Genomic DNA, 26,473 nt, shown 5'->3' with positions numbered 1-26,473 from the left:
ATGATTTTTTAAAAATCTGAGAATGTGCAAAGCGTAGGCCCATGACACAAGCTATCATTGGGTATCACTCCCAAAAATTGCTCTCAAGCGGTTTAGCTTCCAGGAGCATTCAAAGATTCGGGGATTTTTCGAAAAAAAATTTTACCCCAACTTTCAAACGCGATTTTCTCGGAATTTTGAAAAAAATCGAAAAACCGGATTATACCACTATCGGCTAGCTGAGAATATAAGCTTTCATATGGCACCACTCCCCTGTCTCTAGATCAAAGCGTTCCAACGCGGAATTTTGAAGAAAATGAAAATAAAATTTTTTGATGCCAAAAGGTAGCGGGGACTTTAACCTACATTTGGGTACAATTCCCATCCCTGTAGGTCCACGCGCTCTCAAACCGGGAGAACTTAAAAGTAAAAAAAAAAATAGGCACGATTCTGAAAAAATAGGCATGATGTGGCGGTTTAACATGGAAGGCGATTTTTTAAAAATCTGAAAATGTGCAAAGCGTAGGCCCATGACACAAGCTATCATTTGGCATCACTCCCAAAAATTGCTCTCAAGCGGTTTAGCTTCCAGGACCGTTCAAAGATTCGGGGATTTTTCGAAAAAAAATTTTACCCCAACTTTCAAACGCGATTTTCTCGGAATTTTGAAAAAATTCGAAAAACCGGATTATACCACTATCGGCTAGCTGAGAATATAAGCTTTCATATGGCACCACTCCCCTGTCTCTAGATCAAAGCGTTCCAACGCCTATATCGCGGAATTTTGAAGAAAATGAAAATAAAATTTTTGATGCCAAAAGATAGCGGGGACTCTAACCTACATTTGGGTACAACTCCCATTCCTGTAGGTCCCCGCGTTCTCAAACCGTTTGAACTTAAAGGTAAAAAAAAAGTTAAGTCCGATTCTGAAAAAATAGGTATGATGTGGCGGTTTAACATGGAAGATGATTTTTTAAAAATCTGAGAATGTGCAAAGCGTAGGCCCATGACACAAGCTATCATTGGGTATCACTCCCAAAAATTGCTCTCAAGCGGTTTAGCTTCCAGGAGCATTCAAAGATTCGGGGATTTTTCGAAAAAAAAATTTTACCCCAACTTTCAAACGCGATTTTCTCGAAATTTTGAAAAAAATCGAAAAAACCGGATTATACCACAATCGAGTAGCTGAGAATATAAGCTTTCATATGGCACCACTCCCCTGTCTCTAGATCAAAGCGTTCCAACGCCTATATCGCGGAATTTTGAAGAAAATGAAAATAAAATTTTTGATGCCAAAATATAGCGGGGACTCTAACCTACATTTGGGTACAACTCCCATTCCTGTAGGTCCACGCATTCTCAAACCGGGAGAACTTAAAAGTAAAAAAAAATAGGCACGATTCTGAAAAAATAGGCATGATGTGGCGGTTTGACATGGAAGGCGATTTTTTAAAAATCTGACAATGTGCAAAGCGTAGGCCCATGACACAAGCTATCATTTGGCATCACTCCCAAAAATTGCTCTAAAGTGGTTTAGCTTCCAGGAGCGTTTAAAGATTCGGGGATTTTTCGAAAAAAAAATTTACCCCAACTTTCAAACGCGATTTTCTCGGAATTTTGAAAAAAGTCGAAAAACCGGATTGTACCGGAATTGTTTTTTATGATAAAAAAAGAAATATTTTACTAAAAAAAATAGAAATATATTTACTATCAAAAACACCAAGAGAAAAGATCACGAAAAATTATCTGTCTTATTTATAAAAATATCTATGTGTTAAAATAATTCCATTAATAACTAGAACCAAACATCTTAAGCTATGGTGTTATATAAAAGTTTAAAATATCTTCAAATTTCATTATACTTTCCAAATAAAAATCAATGTATCCTCTCACCCATCACAGCTCAGCTCAGCTCACTTTACCTTAGCTCACCCAACAGCTCAGCTCAACCATCAGCTCAGCTCACTTTCAGCTCAGCTCAAATGAGCTGAGCTATGGTAGATATCTCAAAAGTGAGCTAGCTCAAAATTTGAGCTGAGCTGCGAGCTGAGCTCAGCTCACTTTTGAGCTTTGTAGCAACCCTGCAAGTTCCATATTGCTACTACTAGTGCTGAAGCACACACAATTCTCATAAAATTACCATATCGCACATTTTATGCGCAATCATTTACTTTCGTTAACCATATATAGTACGTTCTGAACCGCACAACATGAGTAAAGTTCACAGATTAAATTGAAAACTACATGGACGCAAGGAGGATGAAAGAATTAATTTATTGTTCACTTGATAAAAATGTAAAAAACGAAGTGTGGATTAATTAATTTAATAATAGAAATTAAAAAAATCAAATGAAATTCATTTATATATGTATACTGAATGAGAAGTATAACTTCAGTCGAGTGTACATGTGTACACACACTCTTTTTTAATCGGCAATAACTTTTCATAAAGCAATCGTATTGACTTTATTTTTATGTCATTAGATTCAGCATCAAAAAATACCTTGAAAACATGTGTCATATGATGATATTCGACTAACAATTTTTTTCAGTATATTTTTGACCTTCTCCCCCTCCCTCTTGTCCGCGAAAAAACACCCTTTCACCCAACTTTTTTTTATAGACTTTTTTGTCCTTGGTTCTTATCCCAAAAGCAAACTTTTTGCCAAGTTTCATGAGTGTAACAATTTTTTTTTTTTTGTCATTTGTCCTAGATCAAAAGATATAACGTGTTTAGAAAAACAACATCTTTTTACCATTATCTCAGGATATTGAATATGAAATTAATTGAAATTTTGCACAATAATAGTTTATTTAATTACCTATCTACAGTAACAATTTCATTCATCTATCTACATATTAAAACAAAAAAGTTATAATCAATTGATTTTTCGTGTCGCTTTTTCGTTTCATCTTGTTTCAAATCATTACGATACTAAAGAAGTTTTCACTTCAAAAAAAAAAATAAAATGCACGACTGGGGTCGCACGTACTTGCTCTTGCTGTTCAAAGCACTTTTATGTTAGTCTACTTGTAGATTTTAAAAGCTGGATCTAAATTAAAAAAAAAAATTGATATTGGGGAAGAGCCGACATTTAGGGCAAAATTTTGTTTAATAAAAAATTTTTTTTTGTAAATAAAAATGCAGTTTTATTGCCACTGCTTTAAATATTACGTATAAAAAGTTTAATCAAAATCGTTGGAGCCGTTTTCGTGAAATTCGTAATATCGTATTTTTTTTGTATGGGAGGTATACGTTCTAAACGAGATATAAAAAAACAAAAAAAAAATCAACGTTCAGAATCCCATAAAAATCATCTGTACCAAATTTGAAGAAAAACCATCCACCCGTTTAGGCTGTGGAAATGTGTACAGATGGACGCACAGACGCACGAACGGAATTGCGAGACCCACTTCTCCATCATCGTAATGTTGGTTTTGATTAAAACCTCAATTTTTTTTTTTCGACACGACACCAATACTTGCCCTATAGAGCAAGTAAAAATAAATCACCTTTTCTTTAGTTTGTTCGAAAATTTTATAAAATGTGGGTATGTAAAAACATACCCAAAAGATATTTTTGATATTTGAATAAGAAAAATTTACTTGGCAACATTTTCTACAAGACTTTTAAAATCTTTAAAACCTTTTTTAACCTTTTTATTTGAGCTAAAATGTATATAACTTTACCAAAATTGAATATAGAAAGCTTCTGGAACAGCTTACAGATTCTTTTACAGAAGTCACATTCTATGTTAGTTTGATAATGCATTGCCCATGTTGAAATATTTGTTAATTAAGGCTTTAAAAGTGAAAAAAAAAGAGTGTGTGTACACATTAGAGTGTCCGCAAGAAATCGATTTTCGAAATTTGGTCGGGGGAACCCCATAAAATGTTCCGCCTTTGCAGATTTTTAGATAGCCAAAATTTAAGCTCGATTGGATAAGTCTAAATGGTGCCGACACTCGCTCAAAGTATCAAAAATCTCTGTTTTTTCACTGTTTTTCGAAGAAAATTAGCTCTAGCTCCCAAACAGATGGGGTTATTTTCACTTTTTATATATTAAATGAAAGGTAGTGTTATTACACATAATTCAGATTCAAAATTTGTTTAGTTTTACAAAAAAAAAAAATATTGTCATCAATTTAAATTTTCAGTACTTACCTCAAAAAGAGCTGAAGTGCAAACTCGATTTAAAATGAAACTGTTTTTTTACTGTTTTATTTAAAAAAAATCGAAACATTTAACAGATTTCTAAAAAACAAAATACTTAACATCGTGTTTAATTTCTTATACATAATTATTGAAGTAAATACTAAAAAATTTAATCAAGTGACTTACTTAAAGTAGTTTTGGAAGCATCAGGATATAATTTTCGGCACTCACTGACTACCTGAAGTACATATTGTTTTTGTTCCTCATCTTTAGTTAAAAGATTATTAAAATCGGTTATTAACTTGACTCCTCTTTCTGCCATGTCATTTACGACTTTAAGTGTTTTCACTTTCTTAAAGCCTTCTTTAAAATGGGGGTTCTTTGAGAAAACTTGTGTCTATTTTCAATCGGCCGAAAAAGTTCAATGTTTCTTTGTTCACAATATTTTTTAACCCTGCTGTGACAAATTGTTCAATTTCATGTGGATGTAGCTTTGGATTTACTATTCTGTTGGTTTCTGTTTCGCTGTTTTTTAAAATTATGTTGGCCATTTCTGATTTTTCGCCATCTGGTAAAGTTGGGTCAAAGAACGCCAGACCTACCAGCTCTGAACTCAAATACCATAAATGGTTTGAGAATTTAGCAAGAGCCTTCTCTGAAATGTCTTTGTCTATCTTGCGGTATTCAATGAAATCACGCAAAGGATCAAGATCTTGTTTAGGAGCCAGATAAGCTCTTGGGGCATTAAACCAAGCCTTGCAGTAAATTTTTACGATGAAAACGCAGATATGTAATGGTCAAGGCATCTCGATGTGCTATATCAAAGAGATCGTCCATTTTCAACGCAAATTCTTTTATTTTATTTTTGGTGCTTTCAAGCGTTTTGTTTTTATTTCGTTGGTGATTTCTCCACTCATTGTAAAGTTTTTCTAATTTAACAATGGCATCTTTTTCATATTTTGTTTGAATTCTGGCTTTTTCCCAAAAAATAAGTACCTCTCGAATGACAAGTCTTGCAGATTCCTTTAAATTAAATTTTACAATTCGCAAATTAAAAAATAGTGTTGACAAAACTTGACGATTTGAGGGTAATTTACACCCTGTAATTTGATGAGACGGATAGCCTACAAGAAAAATTTTTTCTCGGGTGTTTGCTGCCAATGCCATATCAACGAACACAAAATATATCTGGAAAACACTAACAATTCTTAAAACTTCTTTTAATCTTAAAACAAAAACGCAACAGAATTAATACTCACATTTTATTTTAAGTTAATTTATTTTATATACAAAGGAAAATTAGCAAAAAGCGAGAGTTTATCTTAATAAAATTATTGAACTACCAACGAAACGACTCGTGAAGCTTAAACTTCATAAAAAAAACAACAAATATGTATTTTACAACTGCATATTATTTTTTTTCTATAAAAAAAAACGTAAATAAACAGAAAAATTATTTCTCTAAAATTTAATTTTTTTTCTATTAAAAGCTTAAATCCTGAAAATTCCATAACACTTCGTTGAATATCTTAAGATTTGTTTTAGTTTGTCACGACAATTGTCAACATTGAGTTAGCCCGATGTTAAAGCGCTCGCCTATCAATCCAGGCATAGCAGGTTCAACCCCCACTGGGTGCCCTTTTTGTTTTGTTTTTTTTTCAGTCAATTTTACTCTGTGCTTCTATAATTGATAAAATTATTATATATTATTATATATAATACGAGAAGCATTTCAATTAGATAGGTAACATCAATCTATAACATAGAAAGTTTTATTTTAAATCGAGTTTGCACTTCAGCTCTTTTTGAGGTAAGTACTGAAAATTTAAATTGATGACAATATTTTTTTTTTTTGTAAAACTAAACAAATTTTGAATCTGAATTATGTGTAATAACACTACATTTCATTTAATATATAAAAAGTGAAAATAACCCGATCTGTTTGGGAGCTAGAGCTAATTTTCTTCGAAAAACAGTGAAAAAACAGAGATTTTTGATACTTTGAGCGAGTGTCGGCACCATTTAGACTTATCCAATCGAGCTGAAATTTTGGCTATCTAAAAATCTGCAAAGGCGGAACATTTTATGGGGTTCCCCCGAAAAAAATTCGACAAAAATTTTTTTCTATGGGAGTTGCGGTCACTCTAGCTACACATGTACACGCGACTGAAGTTATACTTCTCATTCAGTATATGTAAATGAATTTCATTTGATATTTTTAATTTCTATTATTAAATTAATTAATCCACACATCGTTTTTTTACATTTTTATCAAGTGAACAATAAATTAATTCTTTCATCCTCCTTGCGTCCATGTAGTTTTCAATTTATTCTGTGAAATTTACACATGTTGTGCGGTTCAGAACGTACGGTATACGCTGAAACTAAATGAATTGAGCATAAAATGTGCGATATGGTTATTTTATGAGAATTGTGTGTGCTTCAGCACTAGTAGTAGCAATATGGAACTTGCAGGGTTGCTACAAAGCTCAAAAGTGAGCTGAGCTCAGCTCACAGCTCAGCTCAAATTTTGAGCTAGCTGAGCTGTTGGGTGAGCTAAAGTAAAGTGAGCTGAGCTGAGCTGTGATGGGTGAGAGGATACATTGATTTTTATTTGGAAAGTATAATGAAATTTGAAGATATTTTAAACTTTTATATAACACCATAGCTTAAGATGTTTGGTTCTAGTTATTAATGGAATTATTTTAACACATGGATATTTTTATATATAAAACAGATAATTTTTCGTGATCTTTCTCTTGGTTTTTTTAACCCTAGAAAGATAATCATAATATACGTCTCAGAGACGTATGATTCTAAAAAAGATTTTTGGTCTTATGTTAACACTTTTTGTCATATTTATTTAACTCATTACTTAGATTATTTTAAAGAAGTGATATAATAAATCAAATCAATTTAACAAAAACCCAGAAATTTGAATTGAATTAGATAAAACAGTTCTTTACACGCCATACGTCTTACAGACGTAGATTATCTTTCTAGGGTTAATAGTAAATATATTTCTATTTTTTTAGTAAAATATTTCTTTTTTAATCATAAAAAAAATCAGGTACAATCCGGTTTTACGACTTTTTTCAAAATTCCGAGAAAATCGCGTTAGAAAGTTGGGGTAAATTTTTTTTTCGAAAAATCCCCGAATCTTTGAACGCTCCTGGAAGCTAAGCCGCTTGAGAGCAATTTTTGGGAGTGATGCCAAATGATAGCTTGTGTCATGGGCCTACGCTTTGCACATTATCAGATTTTTAAAAAATCGCCTTGCATGTTAAACCGCCACATCATGCCTATTTTTTCAGAATCGGGCTTAACTTTTTTTTTACCTTTAAGTTCTCCTGGTTTGAGAACGCGTGTACCTACAGGGATGGAAGTTGTACCCAAATGTAGGTTAGAGTCCCCGCTACCTTTTGGCATCAAAAATTTTTTTTTCATTTTTTTCAAAATTCCGAGATATAGGCGTTGGAAGGCTTTGATCTAGAGACAGGGGAGTGGTGCCATATGAAAGCTTATATTCTCAGCTACCCGAAAGTGGTATAATCCGGTTTTTCGATTTTTTTCAAAATTCCGAGAAAATCGTGTTTGAAGGTTGGGGTAAATTTTTTTTTCGAAAAATCCCCGAATCTTTGAACGCTCCTGGAAGCTAAGCCGCCTGAGAGCAATTTTTGGGAGTGATGCCAAATGATAGCTTGTGTCATGGGCCTACGCTTTGCACATTATCAGATTTTTAAAAAATCGCCTTGCATGTTAAACCGCCACATCATGCCTATTTTTTCAGAATCGGGCTTAACTTTTTTTTTACCTTTAAGTTCTCCTGGTTTGAGAACGCGTGTACCTACAGGGATGGAAGTTGTACCCAAATGTAGGTTAGAGTCCCCGCTACCTTTTGGCATCAAAAAAATTTTTTTCATATTTTTCAAAATTCCGAGATATAGGCGTTGGAAGTTGGGGCGCTCACTTTCAGCTCAGCTCACTTTCAGCTCAGCTCAAATGAGCTAAGCTATGGTACCTAGCTCAAATTTGAGCTGAGCTGTGAGCTGAGCTGAAATGTTAGCTTTTTGCAACCCTGGCAACTTGCCACATGCAACTTGCCACACGCAATTTGCCACATGCAACTTGCCACACGCAACTTGCCACATACAACTTGCCACATGCAACTTGCCACATACAACTTGCCACATGCAACTTGCCACATGAAACATGTAACTTGCTACGTGTTGTGTGTTTTATGTTTGCCGTACTGTGGCGTACTGCATTTTTAAATACTAAAGTACTGCGTACTCTAAAGGTGAAACGACAGCCCTGCTACCCAGGGTGATCGCGTCATAATCCCTTTGACATTCTTGTCAAAAAGTAAATTTTCATACCCACCCTCCCATAAGAAGTATAACTTCAAAAATAATAAATTTACCTGTAAATATCGTCCATAATCTGATTTGAATAAGCCTGCACCACTGGTTCAAAAGCATGCAACATCAAATTTTGAAACCTCTCAATAAAACTCATTGGTTGACTCTTTCCAACAAATGGCACTTGCACATAAGATATTGCTGATGGATTTCCAATCCATTCACCTATTGCACCAAATGGTCCACTTAAACTTATAATTGCAATTGGACAGTCATATCTTGGTGCAACACCAACCATAAAGTCATTTAACAAATATCCAAGTATCATTAAATCAAATTTATTCTCCTCCGCAAAGAATTCTTTAAATTCACTCTGCATTAATGCATTCCGTTGAATTCGAGTTGAAATATGAACAGTTTGAAAAAAACTCTTAAAATCATTAGTTTTTGATAGTGGATCAATTGCCAATTGCGTGTTAACATCTGTGAAGACCCTTGCGCTTTCAAATGGGATTTCTAAGAAAATATGTCGGAAATTCTTTTTCGGAATAAAACCAATGGGAATGGGAATGGTCGTTACAATTGTGAGATTATGATCTCTTTCGATAAGTGTATTTGCCACTGCCATGAAGATTTTTAAATTTGTTATATGTGGCGATGTAAACATACACAAAACATTTGCTGAATGATTCACTTGAAAAAGACACATTAGAATGAAAATTTGACTCAGCAAAAATGAAAAACGTTCCGACATGGTTTAGCTAGCGACCGATTGCTTACTAATAGCATAATAATTATTTCGTAGATTGTGGTTCAACTTGTAAATGTGTTGGTTTCAAGATACAAGATAAGATAAAATTATCTTTAGTGTTTTCAATAAATTAGTAAAAATTTTTATCAATGTTTTTTTTTTTTTTGGTTTAAATTAAAATTAACAATAATTTAGGGCCATTTTCCGACATGAAGCTTAACAAATCTTACCTATAACTTTGTTCCATTTGATAATTCACATAGATCTCCAACAACGGCTCCAATCCTGACCAAAGGACATTATTCGTCCTTTCCAAAAAACTCATTGGTTGACTTTTTCCAAAAAATGGTATTTGCACGTAGGATGTTTCAGCTGGATTACCAACCATTCGATTAATTGCACCATAAGGTGCTGCTAAGCTAACAACAGCAATAGCACACCGATACCTTGCAGCCACACCCACAATAAAATCATTATGAAAATATCCCAAAACCATTAAATCAAAATGATTATCCTCTTTGAGAAATTCCTGAAAAATGACCGTTTTCAATGCATTTTCTTGAATCCTTGGAAATAAATTAAATATAAGAATAATATTTCTTATAATCTTGAATTTTGAAGCGAATTCATCCAATTCCATCATTTGATTATTCAAAGTCCTTATAGATTCTGGTGGTGTTTTCAAAAATATATGACGAAATGGTTTTTCACTTTTTATCAATTCATTGGGAATTGGAATAATTGTTACAATTGTAACATTATGACCACGTTCGATTAGTGTATTGGCTACTCCCATAAATATGTAAATCTGATTTTTAACCGGACTTGTAAACATACACAAAACATTTGCTGAATTATTTAGCCGAATAAGTGTTGAGAAAATTATTATAAATTGTAATGCAAAATGCTTGGACATTGTCGGCACTGCTACTGATTGTAGACTGACTCAAAATTTAGATAAGCTGATAATAAACTATTGTTTTATCACTTAACAATAAATTTTCTGATATTATCGTTATCGATAATGACAATTTTGATAAGCAAATGAACTGAATATGACAAGTGGTGGTTATGTTTATTTATCTTTGTTTTACTTAGTTTTATTATTCCAGAAAACAGGTTAATTGATGATAAGCTAAGTACTTTATTGATTAAAATATATTTAAATTAATATTGACGTAGTAGGCAATACAATTATCGAAAATTATTATCATGCAGGTTTTTTACTTGCGATATAGGTACTATATATCAAGTTATGCATTCGTACAAAAAAAAAAAAGTTGAGATAACATTTTTCCATGACATTACGATGGTAGACAATACCAAAAAAGTGGGTCCCGGAAGTCCGTCTGTCTGTCAGTCTGTCAGTCTGTCTGTCTGTCTGTCTGTATAAGGAGCTACAGCCTAAACGAATGGACCGGTTAATGTCAAACTCGGTATGTAGCGTTATTTGGCGACTCTCCAGAGGGGTTTTTGGAATTAATTTTTTTGGACCAAAAATAACGGTACTTGTCATATACCGATTTAGGTAAAATTGAAATATCTCGAAAACGGCTCCAACGATTTTGTTTAAAAAATTCAATTGTTAGTTTTTAGCAAAGGTCTATCTTTCAATGAAAAAATTTTTTTTTGAAAATGATTATTAACGGTACCTGCCATAGAACGGTTTTTTTCAAATCCGATTATTTCCGAAACTGCTTTTTTGATTTCAACGAAACTTTTTGTGAAAAAACATTTATATAATTAAAATATAAACCAAAAATAAAATTTCCAAAAAAATAATTTTTGGATTTTTAAAAAAAATTTGAAAATTTTTGTTTGAAAAATCAAATTTTCGAAAACGGGACATTGAATTTTTTTGAAATTTTGTTTTTTGATGTTGATTAGTGATTTCTACAAAATGGCATACCAATTTTATTTTAAAACTTTTTTTCCAAAAAATTATTTATAAAAAATTAGTTTTTTTAAAAACGGCTCTAACGATTTTGAAATTTTTTTTTCTAAAAATGCATGTTAATATATGAATCAAAACTGCATACTTGTTTTGGAGGGCAATTTAATTTTAGATTTTATTTTATTTTTTAAAAAAACGAATTTTATTTTTTTTTCCAAATTTCTATACAAAGTCTTAAAAATTTAAGCAACTTTAACTAAGAGCAAGTTCGTGCGACCCAGTCGTGCATTTTATTTTTTTTGTTAATGTATGGGCCAACAAGCAAATTTTTAGCATTACTTATATATTTTCTATATTGTGAAATTTGAAAGGTCTGATCAATAAGAGGGTTATATTTACTATTCAATAACATGATAACTTTTGAAATAAGAAAAATTAAAATCTTCAATCGATTACGCCCCGTTCATATTGATTTAAAAACAGCATACGACAGCAGTACTAGGTCTAGAAATCCTGAAAAAGTCCACCCTTTTGTCTATGTAGGGTAAAAGCGGGTGAGATGGCATACCTTTTTTGTTTTTGGCATATTTTTCAAATTAAACCACATTTCATATTTCTAACAACGCAAAAATGTACTATATTCAATATGCAACGTATAATTATGTTTTAGAGAATTTTATATTTTTAGTTTATATTTTTAAATTAATAAAGCAAAAGAGCTTAAAAAAAACCATCTCCCCCTCTAGGGTGGGTGAGATGGCATACCTTGGTAGGTGAGATGGTGCACGAGTTTGTTTTAGGTTTCTATTGCCACATTCATTGCACAAACCACAAATAGTTAACCGATATGCAGGAGTGAAGCACCAATGCATGCCATATAATAGATTGCAACTAGTCGTCTTTTTTTATAAAAATGTAGTATTAAAAAGTTGGGTTTCCTTCAAATTTGAAGCTATTTAGTTTTTACTTGTTTTTTAAGTACAAATTATGTCAATGCAAACGTTTAAAAAGTTCACATACACAACCTCATTCTAAATTGTGTGTTTTAATGAAAATTTGAACTTGGCTGAATTACGAGTATACTTAAAAAAAATATTTTGAGGGTGATATGGCACATGCTGACACTATACTCAAGTAAAAAAATTTAGCACGGAATGCGCCATTTCACCCGCAAAAAACTGCGCCATTTCACCTTTTTTCGCATAATTCCTATTTGTAAGCACACATAAAAAGCAGATAGAACTACAGCTCAGATTTCACATGCAATGCATAACTTATACTCTCTTGTATGTATTAGTGTATCAAGGGCATCTAAGATCCCAACGACTCACAAAATATCGGAACAAAAAAAAGAGCAAAAAAAAAAAAATTCGAAAAAAATCATCACATGATTTGCTTTGAAATTTTTTTTAATTTTTTGTATCACAGTCAAAGAAACTAATACTGGCTACTTCGATTTAAAATATTTAAAGAAAGCTAAAAATATTTTTCATACATTTTTAGAGCAATAAATGTACAAGATATTTAAAGTGCGCCATCCCTCCCGCCGCGCCATCTCACCCGCTTTTACCCTAATGGATAGAGAATGCAAGGCTTCGGTGATGTTCTGTGAAGTCGAAATTAGATTTGGTTGCATGGAGGTCCGAGGAAAAATAAATAATTATGACAGAAAATTATTACATTTTCCACAAAGAATTGGTATGTACAACTTTGGGCGCTATTTTGCTTTGCACCGTTTTTTGGATTTTTGCTTGTAGCTCGCTTAGTTTTGGTAAAAGAAAAACAAAATATGTTGAATAACTTTTTGTCTAAAACCTACCATTTAGGAATTATAATGAATTTCGTAAAGTGCTATGATCAGTTCTTTTTCTTACAATGACCATTATTTTATTTTTTTTTTGGTTTATCAAAAAATTGTTGCTTAGAAGTTGAAGAACTATTAAATATCTATGTTTGCTTTATATAAAGCTTTTGAACGAGTTAGCGTTCCCTCTCACAACACATGTTTTTCAAATATAGGGTAAAACGTGTAGGTTGAATTGAGATACGAAAAAATTTTATGGGATGATAGGGTCTATCAGCGTCCCCTTCCCTCCCTCCGTTTGGTTCAAAGGCACGCGCACGCCTTCCAAGAAAGAGAAGGTTCTCTTCTAAATTCATCTGCATTTTTTTTATGTGTATGACTTCAAATAAATAAATAAATTTTAATATAATTCAATTTTGAAGTTCAAGTGACCTCAACTTCAAATTTATAAAGGGTTAAGCCCAGGTAATTTTTTATTATTTTTGTTATTTTTCTTCGTTATTAATTTTAATATGTTTTTCACCTCAGAACTTTCGACTGGGTGAATGGATTTTGATAATTCTTTTTTATTTTATCTGCGGCAGGCGCCTTAGTCATAGTAAAACAAAAAATAAAGTGGTTTCATAGAAAAAACTAGTTTCGGTAGGTAGGTATGTTCTTTTTAATTACTCGAAAACGACATAACATTTTGCATATGTTTTTCTGTTTTAATTTCAAAACATATAAGAGCATTGAACTTAATTAGGGTATAGTATTTAATTATTAAAATTCTTTCCAATTTTTGTTTTTATTTTATTTTGAAAATCAGTTTTTTTTTTAAATATTTCATACTTTAAAAAATAATCATTTTTATGAAAAAAACAAAACCGACGGTTTTATAGTTTTTCTCATAGTTTATGTAGCTAGAACCGGACGACATTAAAATAGGACAATACTGCGGGCACCAGGTTTATAAAAAGAATTATCAAAATTAGTTCACTCAGTCCAAAGTTATGAGGTAATGTCAATGTGGGTAAATGTAAACAATTTCATGTCTTTTTTTTCTTTCGACTTTAGATTTTTATATGTTTTCACGGAACAACTTGAATGGTATCTTCAAATGCAAATATGAAATGATGGCAATTCTTCTTTATAAATATAAACAAATATTTCCCAAATTGTTGAAATTACTGTCAAATATGGCATGTTTACAAATACCCCACCATGTTTGTGTTTTTTTACAAATTTGGGGTAAATGTAAACCGTGGTTTAAAATTTAGAATTTCCTCTTTATCATATGGATAACAACTTGAAAAACGTTCAAGAAGGTATTTGACAAAAACTTTTTCAAATTCCAATAAAAGTTTTTATTTTCTTCCTTTGATTCTTTATATAGGCGCTCAATATGCATCCTGAGCACCTCCGAACGTCAATTTTTTGTTTTTTTACGTCAAAGACCGATTTTGCAACATCATCCACTGAAAATGATGTTGTTGGCTACTTTAAAATGTGACTCCGCGGCACTTTAGCAATAGTAATTGACTTAAAATACGTTATTTTTATTAAAAACCAATAATTTCAGCAAAAATATTTGTTTATATTTACCCCCAGAATACGTTGTTTACATTTACCCATTTTGAAAAATATTCTGGGGTAAATGTAAACACATGCAAATCGACATAAATGTCCTGTATTTTAAAATTAGCTTGTATCACATAGAATCTACATCAAAATTAAAAACAAAAAAGTATTTGCAAATTATACTGACATAATTGAATCTGCAAAAATATTTAATTTTTCTGAAAGACTAACGACTTGTTTGCCACTTTAAAAAATTATCTTTCACGGAAAATACGCTCGTCGAATGAATTCTCTCTTGACAGCAATGAGCTTGACGTATATGTTAAAAGATACATGCGTCCGCGATTTGTACTTATGTATGCATCAAAGAGATTCAACTGAAGCTTGTTATGAGCCATGTTTTCATTTACCCATGTTTACATTTACCCACATTGACCCTAACAAACAAGAGAAAAAAAATAAAAATAAAAAAAAAGGAATTTTTTTAATGCAATAAATTTTTATCAAAAAAATAAAAAACAAAATAAACTTTTTATTCTTCCATTTCGATTTGGTCCATTCTTTTATTTGACAACTTTTAATAAATTTTATATCATTGGAAAGCTCATTATTTTACCTTTAGAAAAATGCCTCAACTATATTAGAACGACACTTACAAAAAATGTTACATTTTTTAAAGACCATGTCAAAATCAAAACTGAGATTACAGTACTTCCCTCACTGGTGGCTGGTGTCAGCAAATGATCTCCCAAAGGTGGTTTGTTTGTATTGTTTTGTATTACTGAGCTATGTATGTATTTAAAAATAAAAACAGCATTTTTTTCATAAATTTATTTTTTTTAATTTTATTATATTTGTTGTTTTAATTTATAAATTGATACTTCATAATCAGAAGAAAAAAAAAAAAATGGAAAAAAATTGTAAGACAAAATTTATTCAAATACATATATTTATTAATTTGGTAAAACTGAGCTGTTTAAAGAAGCAACTCCTAAAAAACAATAGAAACTTAATAAGTCTAGAATAATGAAGCAAAAACGAGATATGTATGATATTATTCAGATATGTGATGTAAACACAACTTTATTTCGTAGATTATAGATATATTTTTTATTTTATTAGATAATCAACAAATAATTTTATTTCTGGGAAGTGCGCTTATATCAAAACCATACAGTGTCTCTTGGACACCCTGCTTACAAAATAATTTAATAATCTGAAGAAGAAGAAGAAGAAGAAGAAGAAGAAGAAGAAGAAGAAGAAGAAGAAGAAGAAGAAGAAGAAGAAGAAGAAGAAGAAGAAGAAGAAGTATAAGAAGTATAAGAAGAATAAGAAGATGAAGAAGGTGATCTACTTCTCTGAGGAGAAGATCTTCTTCCTCTTCTCTGAGGAGAAGATCTTCTTTTTCTCTGAGGAGAAGATTTTCTTCTTATTCTCTGAGGAGAAGATCTTCTTCTTCTTCTCTGAGGAGAAGATCTTCTTCTTCTTCTCTGAGGAGAAGATCTTCTTCTTCTTCTCTGGGGAGAAGATCTTCTTCTTCTTCTCTGAGGAGGAGATATTCTTTTTCTCTGAGGAGAAGATCTTCTTCCTCTTCTCTGGGGAGAAAATCTTCTTCTTCTTCTCTGAAGAGAAAATCTTCTTCTTCTTCTCTGGGGAGAAGATCTTCTTCTTCTTCTCTGAGGAGAAGATCTTCTTCTTCTTCTCTGAGGAGAAGATCTTCTTCTTCTTCTCTGAGGAGAAAATCTTCTTCTTCTTCTCTGAGGAGAAAATCTTTTTCTTCTTCTCTGAGAAGGAGGTTCTCTTCTTGTCAAAGAAGAAGAACAAGAAGCAAAGTTACCATTTCGATTTGAAGCAAAAACTTGTAAATCAAATTTTATTGATAAGGCCACATGGTGCAAAGAATTATCAACAGCAGGAGATTTTATCTCATTAATAAAAACTTCAAGTTCATTATCAACAATAACAAGATCTAGAATACGTTGGTCATCATTTTCGATAGTATTTTCCTGAATTAAATTGTATTTTCTGAAATAATCAACAACGAATCTTTCAATGTTAGTTGTAACATAACGCGGTGGATGAAATCTCCAATCAACTTTTGGAATATTAAAATCACCTAGGCAAATAATATGATCAGAAGGACGTAAATTACGAATGATTGGTTGAAGATTTTTTAAATGAATTTTATACAATTCAAGGGGACTTCTTGGTGGAATATAACTCACGTTTAAATAAATTTTAACACCGTTTTTGAAAGTTACTTTAACAATTAATTGATCAATATCATGATATTGAGATTCGTAGTCAGATGATAAATATATTTCTTGTGAGACCAGCCTTGTATTAATTGCAATTAATACTCCACCACCCCGTTTGGCACCGGTTGTTTTGAAACAACGATCTTTACGATACACTTTATATTGTCGAGTATTAAAAATATCCCTCTTATAGTGGCTATCATTCAACCAGGTTTCCGTTAGTACAATAATGTCATAATCACGAGAAGCAAAGTAAGAATATACATCATCTAATTTTGTTCGAATACCTCCTAAGTTTTGGTAGTAAATATTATAACTTTCACGTCTAGAAGACATAATTTACAGCAATCAATAGCAGCGACTTCAGCAGCAGCAAAAAAATCGTGAGCAGCGATATACTCAATTGAAATATGTATATTCTTGGGCAAATAGTTCTGTCATCAAACGCAGCTACCTTATTATTTATAATAACATCGACAGCTTCAGAAGTTTTAAAGGACTGTTGAAGTGTTTAGCGTGGAATTCCCAGGTGGGGGTCTATAAACGTAAGACCAAATTCCAATTCTTTGAATCCAAAGTTGAGAGTTAAAAATTGCATCAAAATTCACAAATCTGTTATCTACGTCACAATCGGGTCGATTTACATGAGGTAACTCGTAATAATTGAGATGTGTTGTGAACTTGAACTTAAAAGCTTGAAACACAGAAATAGACTGAATAGTTAAAAAAAAGACTTGTGTCACTCGAGGACTGCAGCGGTAAAGCTATTGCATTGCATTTTTTATCGACTTATGCAATTATAATTTATTTACCTACACTACACAAAACCAATGACTATGTTTTTTTTTATCTACCTATCAATTCATATACAACAACAAGCATAGCCGTAGCTAGGATTTCATTTCGGGGGGGGGTTAGCTCAGCCCAAACAAAAATTTTTTTAGAAATCACAATACTTTGTATCAACTATATGTAACTGCAGTCGATTCTAAATCCCGCTAAATCAAATAGTCATTTGAACTGTGTAGAAGCGAAAAATTTGCCAATATCCTTTTTAAGTATTTTTAGGAGAGGAATTTGTAGTTAAAAGTTTAAAAAAGCCCTGCTTACGGTAAACGTAATTTAAAAATGGCCGAATATTCAGCGGCATCTCTAGTTTTGTAGGTACAAAGAGGGATAAGTTGGTTGATATAAATTGCGAGCGTTAGCGAGCAAGAAAATTTTTTTTAAGAAACAAATTTTAACCAATCTAAGGCTTTATAAAAAAAATTATTTCTAAAATTTAATATATAAAACATTGAAAAATGTACTTTTTCTTGCACTGAAATTTTGTAGCAGAAAATTGACAGGTACATTCTATCTATTGAGTTCTAAATGAAATTAGCAATACTTAAAAACCAAAATTTTAAATAATCCAAGTTGTTTGACATGAGCTAATTACACTGGTCAACAAGGTTTTTGTTACAGAAACCAGGGTATAGGCTGAGCTCGAATCCGAGAAATTCGAGTCAGAAAAATTCTATCACATCACGTTTTGGAGATATTCCCGTTAGAAAATCGAAAATGCCGATTTTTACCAGTTTTCAAAGTTATTTTTTAGCGTTTACTTATTTTTTTTTAAATAAAATTTGTAACAGTTTCTAAAAGAATTGTGTCAAAATTTGAAAGCGATTGGTACAGAACTTTTCGATATTTGCAATTAAAATCAAATAAATATGAGATGCCCCAAGCACTTTGATTTCAAGTTATGATTTCCCGAGGAAGAAAATAGACATTTAAAAGATTTAAACGGATTTAGAGAGACAAAACTTAATTCTTTTAGAAACTGTTACAAATTCAATTTAAAAAGAAATAAGTAAACGCTAAAAAATAACCCTGAAAACTGGTAAAAAGCGGCATTTTCGATTTTCTAACGGGAATATCTCAAAAACTTGATGTGATCGAATTTTTCTGACTTCGGTTTCGAGCTCAGCACACAAAAAAAAAAACCTATAAAAGAGTATACCCTGGTTTCTGTAACAAAAAAGAAGTTTAATTTTGTTGACCAGTGTTATACTTCACTTTGAAAATTTTAATAAACTGAAATTGTTTAATATATATAATTTGAAACAAAATAATAACGAAATGTTGTAAATACAGTGCTTTGCAAAAGTATAATCGCACCATATAAAAATGCTATTTATATAAAACCGAGTATTGCAGCGCCACCCTACTATTTTTTTATTAAAGGGGATCAAAAAACAAGAATATTGAGAAGAACAAAATGTCCTGTTACTTTCTCTTATAATTTTTAGAAATAAAAACAAGTTTTTCTTCCATTGCAAAAGTATAATTACATTTTTTTTATTTTGAGTATGGCCAGCAAGGTTTTTGTTACAAAAACCAAGATATACTTTTCTAAAGGTTTTTTATGTGCTGAGCTCGAATCCGAACTCAGAAAAATTCTATCACATCGCGTTTTTGAGATATTTCCGTTAGACAATCGAAAATCCCGCTTTTTACCAGTTTTCGAGGTTATTTCCTGGCGTTGGTAGGTACTACAGTCTCTGAAAAAATCGATACATTTATTTTCGCTTACATACTGGATTTAAGGTTAACATAAAACAAAAGTGGGTAATAAGCAACTGAAGATATCTCGGACAGTAGAAAAGATGTCTGAAAGATTTAAATAGATTTAAGGGTAATATTTCAAAAACGAGATGTGATCGAATAAGTCCGTCTTTGGATTCGAGTTCGGCCACCAAAACCCTTTGAAAAAGCATAGTTTAGTCTCGGCACCAAAAACCCTGCATAAGTACTTGTGGTATTTAAAGGGTTCTTAAAAGAGCATTTTAAGGTATTAACATAGTGCCTAAGGAAATGGTCAAAGAGATAAAAACTCTTTGTGATGGACCAAACAATTTTTGTTTTCCTTTATACAAACTTCATCGACAGCTTCTGCAACGATGCAAAATTGGTAGTGATTTTAAGGGAGATTTTCATATAGGTAATCAAATCACTAAAATACAAAAACAAATCATTTAGTGCTGCACATATTAGACTTGTATATGTTTATAATATAGGTATCTTTTGATTTTATGAAAAAAATTTCGGGGGGGGTTAAACACCCAACCCCCCCCCCCCCCCCTAAATACGGCTATGACAACAAGGTCACATTCACATTTGAAAACATGCATACACACAATCTCATATCATAAACTTCTCCAGACAAAAAAAAAATAAGAAAACACAAGAATACTTTTTCTCTTCTGATTAAATAACGCAAGCGTAATGCAACGCTTTACTCGTCCACAATTCACAAATCACAAGAAGTTGAACAAGAAACAGAAGAATGGGAAGAGAAAAGAAAAGAAAATAGAGATAATTTTTTTTTGCTTCTGATTTATTCTGCAGACACACAGACACAGCCTTTATGGTCTTCTTCCTTACTCCTCTCTTTGTTGTCTAACACAATTTTTATAACCTTCTCTGTCTGACTTAAGGAAGTTGAACAAGAATCATAAGAAAATAATAAAATACATACACACCATACCATACACGTATAGCGAACTATCTATGTGTGGGGTGTACTAATTTTTCGTTACGAAATTTCTTGGTTAGCTCCCCATGCCAGGCCTGCGTTAAAATCTATGCAATAGCTTAAAAAAAAAAAAGAATTTGAATACCTCCTCCTTTTTGTAAGTCGGTAAAAACAAGATCCAGGACAAAGTTTTTGGCCAAATTAAGTCAATTCTTCAGAAAATTCCACACCGTTTAACGGTTTGGAAAAGTGGCCTTTCCTAATCTTCAACACCGTCTCCGTATCTCTACTATATGCCGGTTTTCGTGACGGCCGGCGCAGGTTTTTTTTTTGGACTGATAGTCTTTTGTAGATAAAATTTTCTGATATTATCCCTCGATAGACTCGACCGCTTATTTTTTGTATTGGCTCTTCTTCCGTTTTAAAATTTGGTGTTCCTCACTCATCAGAGCGTAGATCTCAGCAGTTCTTGTTCCTGCTTCAAGAAGAGATTTATAGCATAGGCCTAGTTCTTGGTAGCAAATTATCATATATTCTTCGTTGAACAGAGATTTTGGTTACTTCACTTCTGACGGCCCCTTGAACTGTTCCTACTGATCTCCTTTATTGTACTTGATGGCGGGTCCTCTAAAATATAACGAGGACTCGGTCAGCTCAGTTTCTAGCGGTATACTGCACTTAAATTCTTTTTACGTCGAACTTTCCTACAATATACTTGCTGTGGGGCCATAGATATTTGTATCCGAAACTTTGCAAGAAAAAAGTAGTGATCCGAATCAATAAGCTTTTGGTAAATTAAACAGAATACCGCATACCGCTGATGGGAGTTGGGGTTGAATCCCGTCTTGATGTCATTATAAATGAAGAATGTACATTATAATGAAGTTTATAACCAATGTTAATACTCTTGAATCCTATCAATAACTAACTCTCATACCTATGAAATTTTTATATTTAAGACTATCCGCTATGTACCCTTGTAACTCCAAAATATCGATAAGAAAAAGTATCAATTCCTGGTTGAAAAAAAATCCAATTTAGAATTAACCACAGATTGTCAATATTTATCTTATCTTAAGACGTCTAGTCCCAAAACTGTCTCGCTGACCGATGAACCTCAATATTAATGCCAAATTGAATTTGTATGAACTTCCTAATACCCTCACCATCCGCTCGTAGAGTGTATCTATCCTTCAACAGGACTTCCTTTCTTTACGAGTGTTTGCTTTTACAAAAGGTGGTCATTTCTTGTTGCGTGTTTTCTGAAAAGGTGTCCTAAAGACCTATCATCCCCAAATCGGATTTACTTGACGAAGATTTTCTACCACATCCCCTTTTTTCCTCTCCTTCTCTATCACTCACTCTTACTCTATCTATTGTGTTGTATTAGTGTTGGCTATATGATGCGGTTGAAAATCCTTCTTGTTCGCATAATGAAGCATACTCTGCGGGATGTTCAAAGCAATGTGCCGTAAAAGCCGTTATTGTTAGCCAAGGCTTACAACAAAAAAGTTAACCCACCGGATTTGTTGGAGTGAAATTGATTTTTATTTTTTTCGTTCATCATCATCATCTGTTATTGTTTGTTATTGTCCGAAAAGGATTTTTTATTCCACCATGTGTGTGTGGGTAAGGGACTTCAGTATGGAACTTTGTGTGAAATATATTTTTGGAAACTGTTATTTGGAATCATCAACACAGAATTTGGTCTCTCCCCACACCCAACTCATACCACGAACATGAAAACACTTCTGCCAGAGACAGCTTAGAGACTAAAACGTGCAACAACCCTATTTGCACTGATGCTAGCTGATGGTGATGGCGGCGGCGAGCTATTGAATTTGGCGCAAATTGATTTTCAGTGTATAAGCTTAGGCTTTTATTATTTTTACGTTTTTCCATTTTCCTTTGTGTGTGTATGAAAAGTTTGATGCTTGAGTCTGTTGCTTTGAGTGAAAGCTAAATAGAATCAATTTCTATCCACTCTGACAGGAAAAGAAAAAAATTTCATGCCCCTGCTGAGGGATTTTCTTTTTTGTCAGCCTAAAAGTATGCAATTTAAACATAAATAACAACTAAAACCATAGTGTAATGGTTTTTGCTGCTGTTTTTCTTTTGTTTAATATTATTTCTCTGTTTTCAATTATTTTTAGCAAAGTAAATCTGGTTGAGGCCATTTTATTCCATTTAGCAAGAAAAGACTTCCGCAGACACAAGAAAGACTAAAAACTTTCGAAAAACAATTTAACTTCATTTATAAGTTTTGTTATTAGTTTGGAAAAAGCGAAACGTTTCTACCAAAAACTAAAAAGAAGACATCACGACATCAGTATAATCAAAGAAAGGATGCTCTATGTCGTCTGGATTGTGGTCAAATTAGAACTTTTGTGAAACAGTTTCTTTCCGGCTGCTTCCAGCTTCCAGGATAAAAGACAGCAAAGTTATTAATGTTAAGTTGCTTTGTTAAATGTTATTTCATTTAGTTACTTTTTGAGATTGAGGAAGTTAAGCAGAACAATTTTTCATTTAGAGAGTAGAGTGAGATAGATGATAACTTATTTTAAGGCTGACATCTTGGGCAAATGATTTTTGGTATTTTTGATGATGAGGAGGTTTTAGTAAGAGTAATGATGGAAGAATAATAGACTTAGACAAAAAAAATTGATGATTTTGTTACATTCAGATTCTATGTCCCGAAAAAGGACGTTGTTAATAATCCTTAAGCATCAAATAAGGTCTCTAATGGCTTAACTTTAAATGAAAATAATTGAACAATACCATGCAACAGTTAATTTTTGTAGGGATCCTTACCCTGCATTCTGTGAAATTGTACTACAGTTAAAGAGCAAGAATTTCTAAGAACACAGATAATTAACTTTTCACCTTGGAAAGCACTACTCCATTCCAATAAATGCCAGGAAATGGATTTAGTCACCCGATTTTGGGCTTTCGGGATTTTGGATTTGTGGGATTCTGATTTTTCTGGATTCTGGAATTTAGCTTAAATTTAAACGCACTTATTATTCGCATTTTTCTTGCAAGTTACATTACACGAGGAGGCGTGGTTTTTTATCTGTATTTTTAAAGATTAACCATGATTTGAATTCCACTTTCTTTGTTCTTGTATTAAAATTATGTCAGGAAAATGTTTTTTTTTCTAAACCTGAGCTTATTGTGCTTTGTTCAAAAAAAGACAGTGAAATTGGCCACAAAATTTTCAAAATTCAATTTTCTTGTGTTTCGACTATGATGGCCTTTGGGCTTTCAGCTTCCAACCAGTGGAGTATCCAGAAAAAAATTTTGAGGGGGCTAAAAAATTTTTCAAACATTTTTTAGAGGGGTACGAAAAATTTGTCTCTCTAATATATTCACCTTTGATCGAGAGTGAAGCTCTGTGCTGCGGTACTGAAAGTTTTATAGTAGCATTTAACTGCTATCGACGTCGACAGCTTCGTACTACTGTCTCCTGTTTTCAAAGTTCTTGTGTGATAAACACCATTTTCGACATAAACGCCCATGTTCCGCAATTCGACCGAAAGTGAATTGAAATCACTTTTAAATTTCACGTGAAATAAAATATCATATTCTTCATTTGGATCAATTTCAAAAACTTCGAAATTGCTTCGAACTGTCATAGCTGCAGGATCATCCTTTTTAATTTTGTTTCTGAAGTTAAATTATTACTGCTGGATGCTGGAGGCAATTTTAATGGAAAAAAAGAAGAATTCAAAAGCAAAAATAAAGAGACACAAATAAGTTATGATAATATTTTTTCCAAAAATTACAGATTCATTGAAAAAGGCACCAAATTTACAAACCGGAATAATGTGAATTGAATTCGATCAGAAAATCTAAATGAGTGAAAAATGCAGAAAGTGAAAGTCTAGAAACTAATTTTCCATTAAATTATTTTAGATGTTTAATTCGAAATATATATTTTTTCGTAATATGTTCCTTTTTTAATCCGAATTCGAAGTCCAAACTGGCATTTGCTGAAAGAAACCATTAGTTACATATGATGACCACTAAGATTTTGAGATATCAAATATTTCTATTTCCAATAGCTTTGAGAAGTATATAATTTTTGAAAAAAGTGTTTATTGAGATTACATAAGAACTTTTGCAAAATTAAACGGTGATTTTATTCGACGTACGTATTATACTAAAAACTGATCTGAAGAATTTCGAATTGGACTTAAATCCGAAAAAAAACCACCCAACCCCCAGCTACAGCTATGGCTCTTACTCAAACAAACACAAATAGCCGTTTCAGAATTTGGAGGGGGCTCGAGCATCTGAGCTGCCTCTAAATCTATAAGATTTACGAACAAGTTTCAGTCAAGCATATATATTACAATGAAATTAGGTAGAAAATAACATGATCTGGAAGGCTTGGGGTTGCTTGAGCCCCCTGAGCCCCCCCCCTCAATACGCCACTGCTTCCAACTTTCAAAGAACATATTTAATAAAAAAAAAAAAAATTAAAAAAAAGCATTACTAGAAACAATTTTTTAAATGAGAAATGTTTTGAAAAATCATTTTTCCTAAAATTGGAACTAGGTCAGAAACGGAGTTTTTTTTTAATTTGGATAAAACCCAAATAAATTCGAAACAACAACAAACATTAAAAATATAGAGTAGAAATCGAAGGAAGGAAAAATGGCAAGTGTCAGGCAAAAATTTACAACCAATTATACCTATCGGTGCACAGTGGGTCAGATTTTTAAATTCCGTAGCAAAATTCATAACTTTTGGCATGTATTTAAATAATTTTTGAAGTGAAAACTTCTTTAGTATCGTAGTGATTTGAAACAAGATGAAACGAAAACGTGACACGAACATTCAACTTGTTCTAACTTTTTTGTTTTAATAGATGGATGAATGAAATTTGTACTGTAAATAGGTAATTAAATAAACTATAAATGTACAATTACTTCAATTAATTTCATATTCAAAATTCTGAGATAACGGATGTTATTTTTCTACACACGTTATATCTTTTGATCTAGTGCACATTTGATTTAACTTTAAAACGCATGCTAATAGCATATCCTTTAATTTGATATATCACAATTAACTGTACGAGCTCTACAAGTTACACAATCTTAAATTGAAAAACTTGAAAAATACCTCAAAACACCTGTGGAGATCTGTTGACGATGACCAGTGTAGGAAGTAATGTAATCTCAGCTTGAAATTTCGACATAGTTAGCTTTAAAAAATTCGTATTTTTTTTTTCTAGGCGTGGTAGAAATGATTCATACGTCATATAAAAGGTGAAATAACCTTTCAGGTGATATAAAATTTACTATAGGTTGTCATTTAAAAAATGGTGTTAAAAGAGAAAAAATATTGATTTTTTTGCTTTTTTTTGATGAAAAGTGATTTGGTTTGAAAAAATAAGCTCTTTTTGTAGATATTGTATAGAAATGGACGATATAAATATTTTGAGCTGAAACAATAAGCTTTCAGATTATATAAAATTAATATAGGTAGGTTGTCATATAAAAAACATGTATTTAAAGGAGATTTTTTTAAGGTTTCACTTCTACCACGTGTGGATTGCAAACATGACTTTTTTTTTTAACTCAAGAAATAAGTTTATTTAATGAAAATTTGTTAGCAGGGTGTTGCAGAATCTTGTCTTCAAATTAATTTCTTGTTTGTTTATGTTTTGCTTGTTATTTGCAATTTTTTTTTGTAGCAAAGAAATCCAATGCAACTCAGCCCAAAGTAAAACAAATAAGTCAAAAAAAACTTTCCAAAAGTCTCCAAATTGTGCACTATATTGAAATAAAAATAGTTCTTTTTACAAGCTCCAATAAAAAAAAAATTCAACTTTTCATAAGAAATTTTTTTTATTTGAAATTAAGGAATTTTTACTGACTGTATCAGCCGAGTTTTTCGGACGATTTTAAAATTTTTTTCGGTTTTAGAAGCTTTCAATATTCCCTTAGGTATAAACTTACCCCAAATCCTTTTTTCAAAAAATAACTCGAACTTATATGAATTACTTCCCTCTGGGTGGCAAAGATTATTGCAAATGCCTTTTATATTATATATTATTCTGATAAGATTTGTATGCACATATCAAAGTACCTACAAACATCATGAAAAGAAGAACTAATTCATGCATTCGCATTACATTCATTCCCATCTTTATCATATTCCATTTTAGTAATACGAAAACC

General features: G+C 32.0%; 1 protein-coding gene across 4 annotated transcripts in view; it reads right to left on the bottom strand.

Moving 5' to 3' along the window:
* The window catches only part of LOC129920544 (UDP-glucosyltransferase 2-like), a 38,749-nt gene extending 28,585 nt beyond the window's left edge, over positions 1-10,164 (bottom strand). For 2 of the 4 annotated variants that reach the window (XM_056001867.1, XM_056001885.1), the window contains exon 1: positions 8,558-9,470. In XM_056001867.1, the coding sequence (XP_055857842.1) occupies positions 8,558-9,249 (692 nt within the window). In that variant the 5' untranslated portion in view covers positions 9,250-9,470. The other 2 variants (XM_056001904.1, XM_056001871.1) reach the window with 2 other exon arrangements.
* Positions 10,165-26,473: the final 16,309 nt, after the last annotated feature.

This window comes from Episyrphus balteatus, chromosome 1, assembly GCF_945859705.1.
Source record: "Episyrphus balteatus chromosome 1, idEpiBalt1.1, whole genome shotgun sequence".
Classification (NCBI taxonomy): domain Eukaryota; kingdom Metazoa; phylum Arthropoda; class Insecta; order Diptera; family Syrphidae; genus Episyrphus; species Episyrphus balteatus.
Note: the sequence above shows the minus strand (reverse complement) of the source record. Positions and strands in the feature narration are given on the sequence as shown.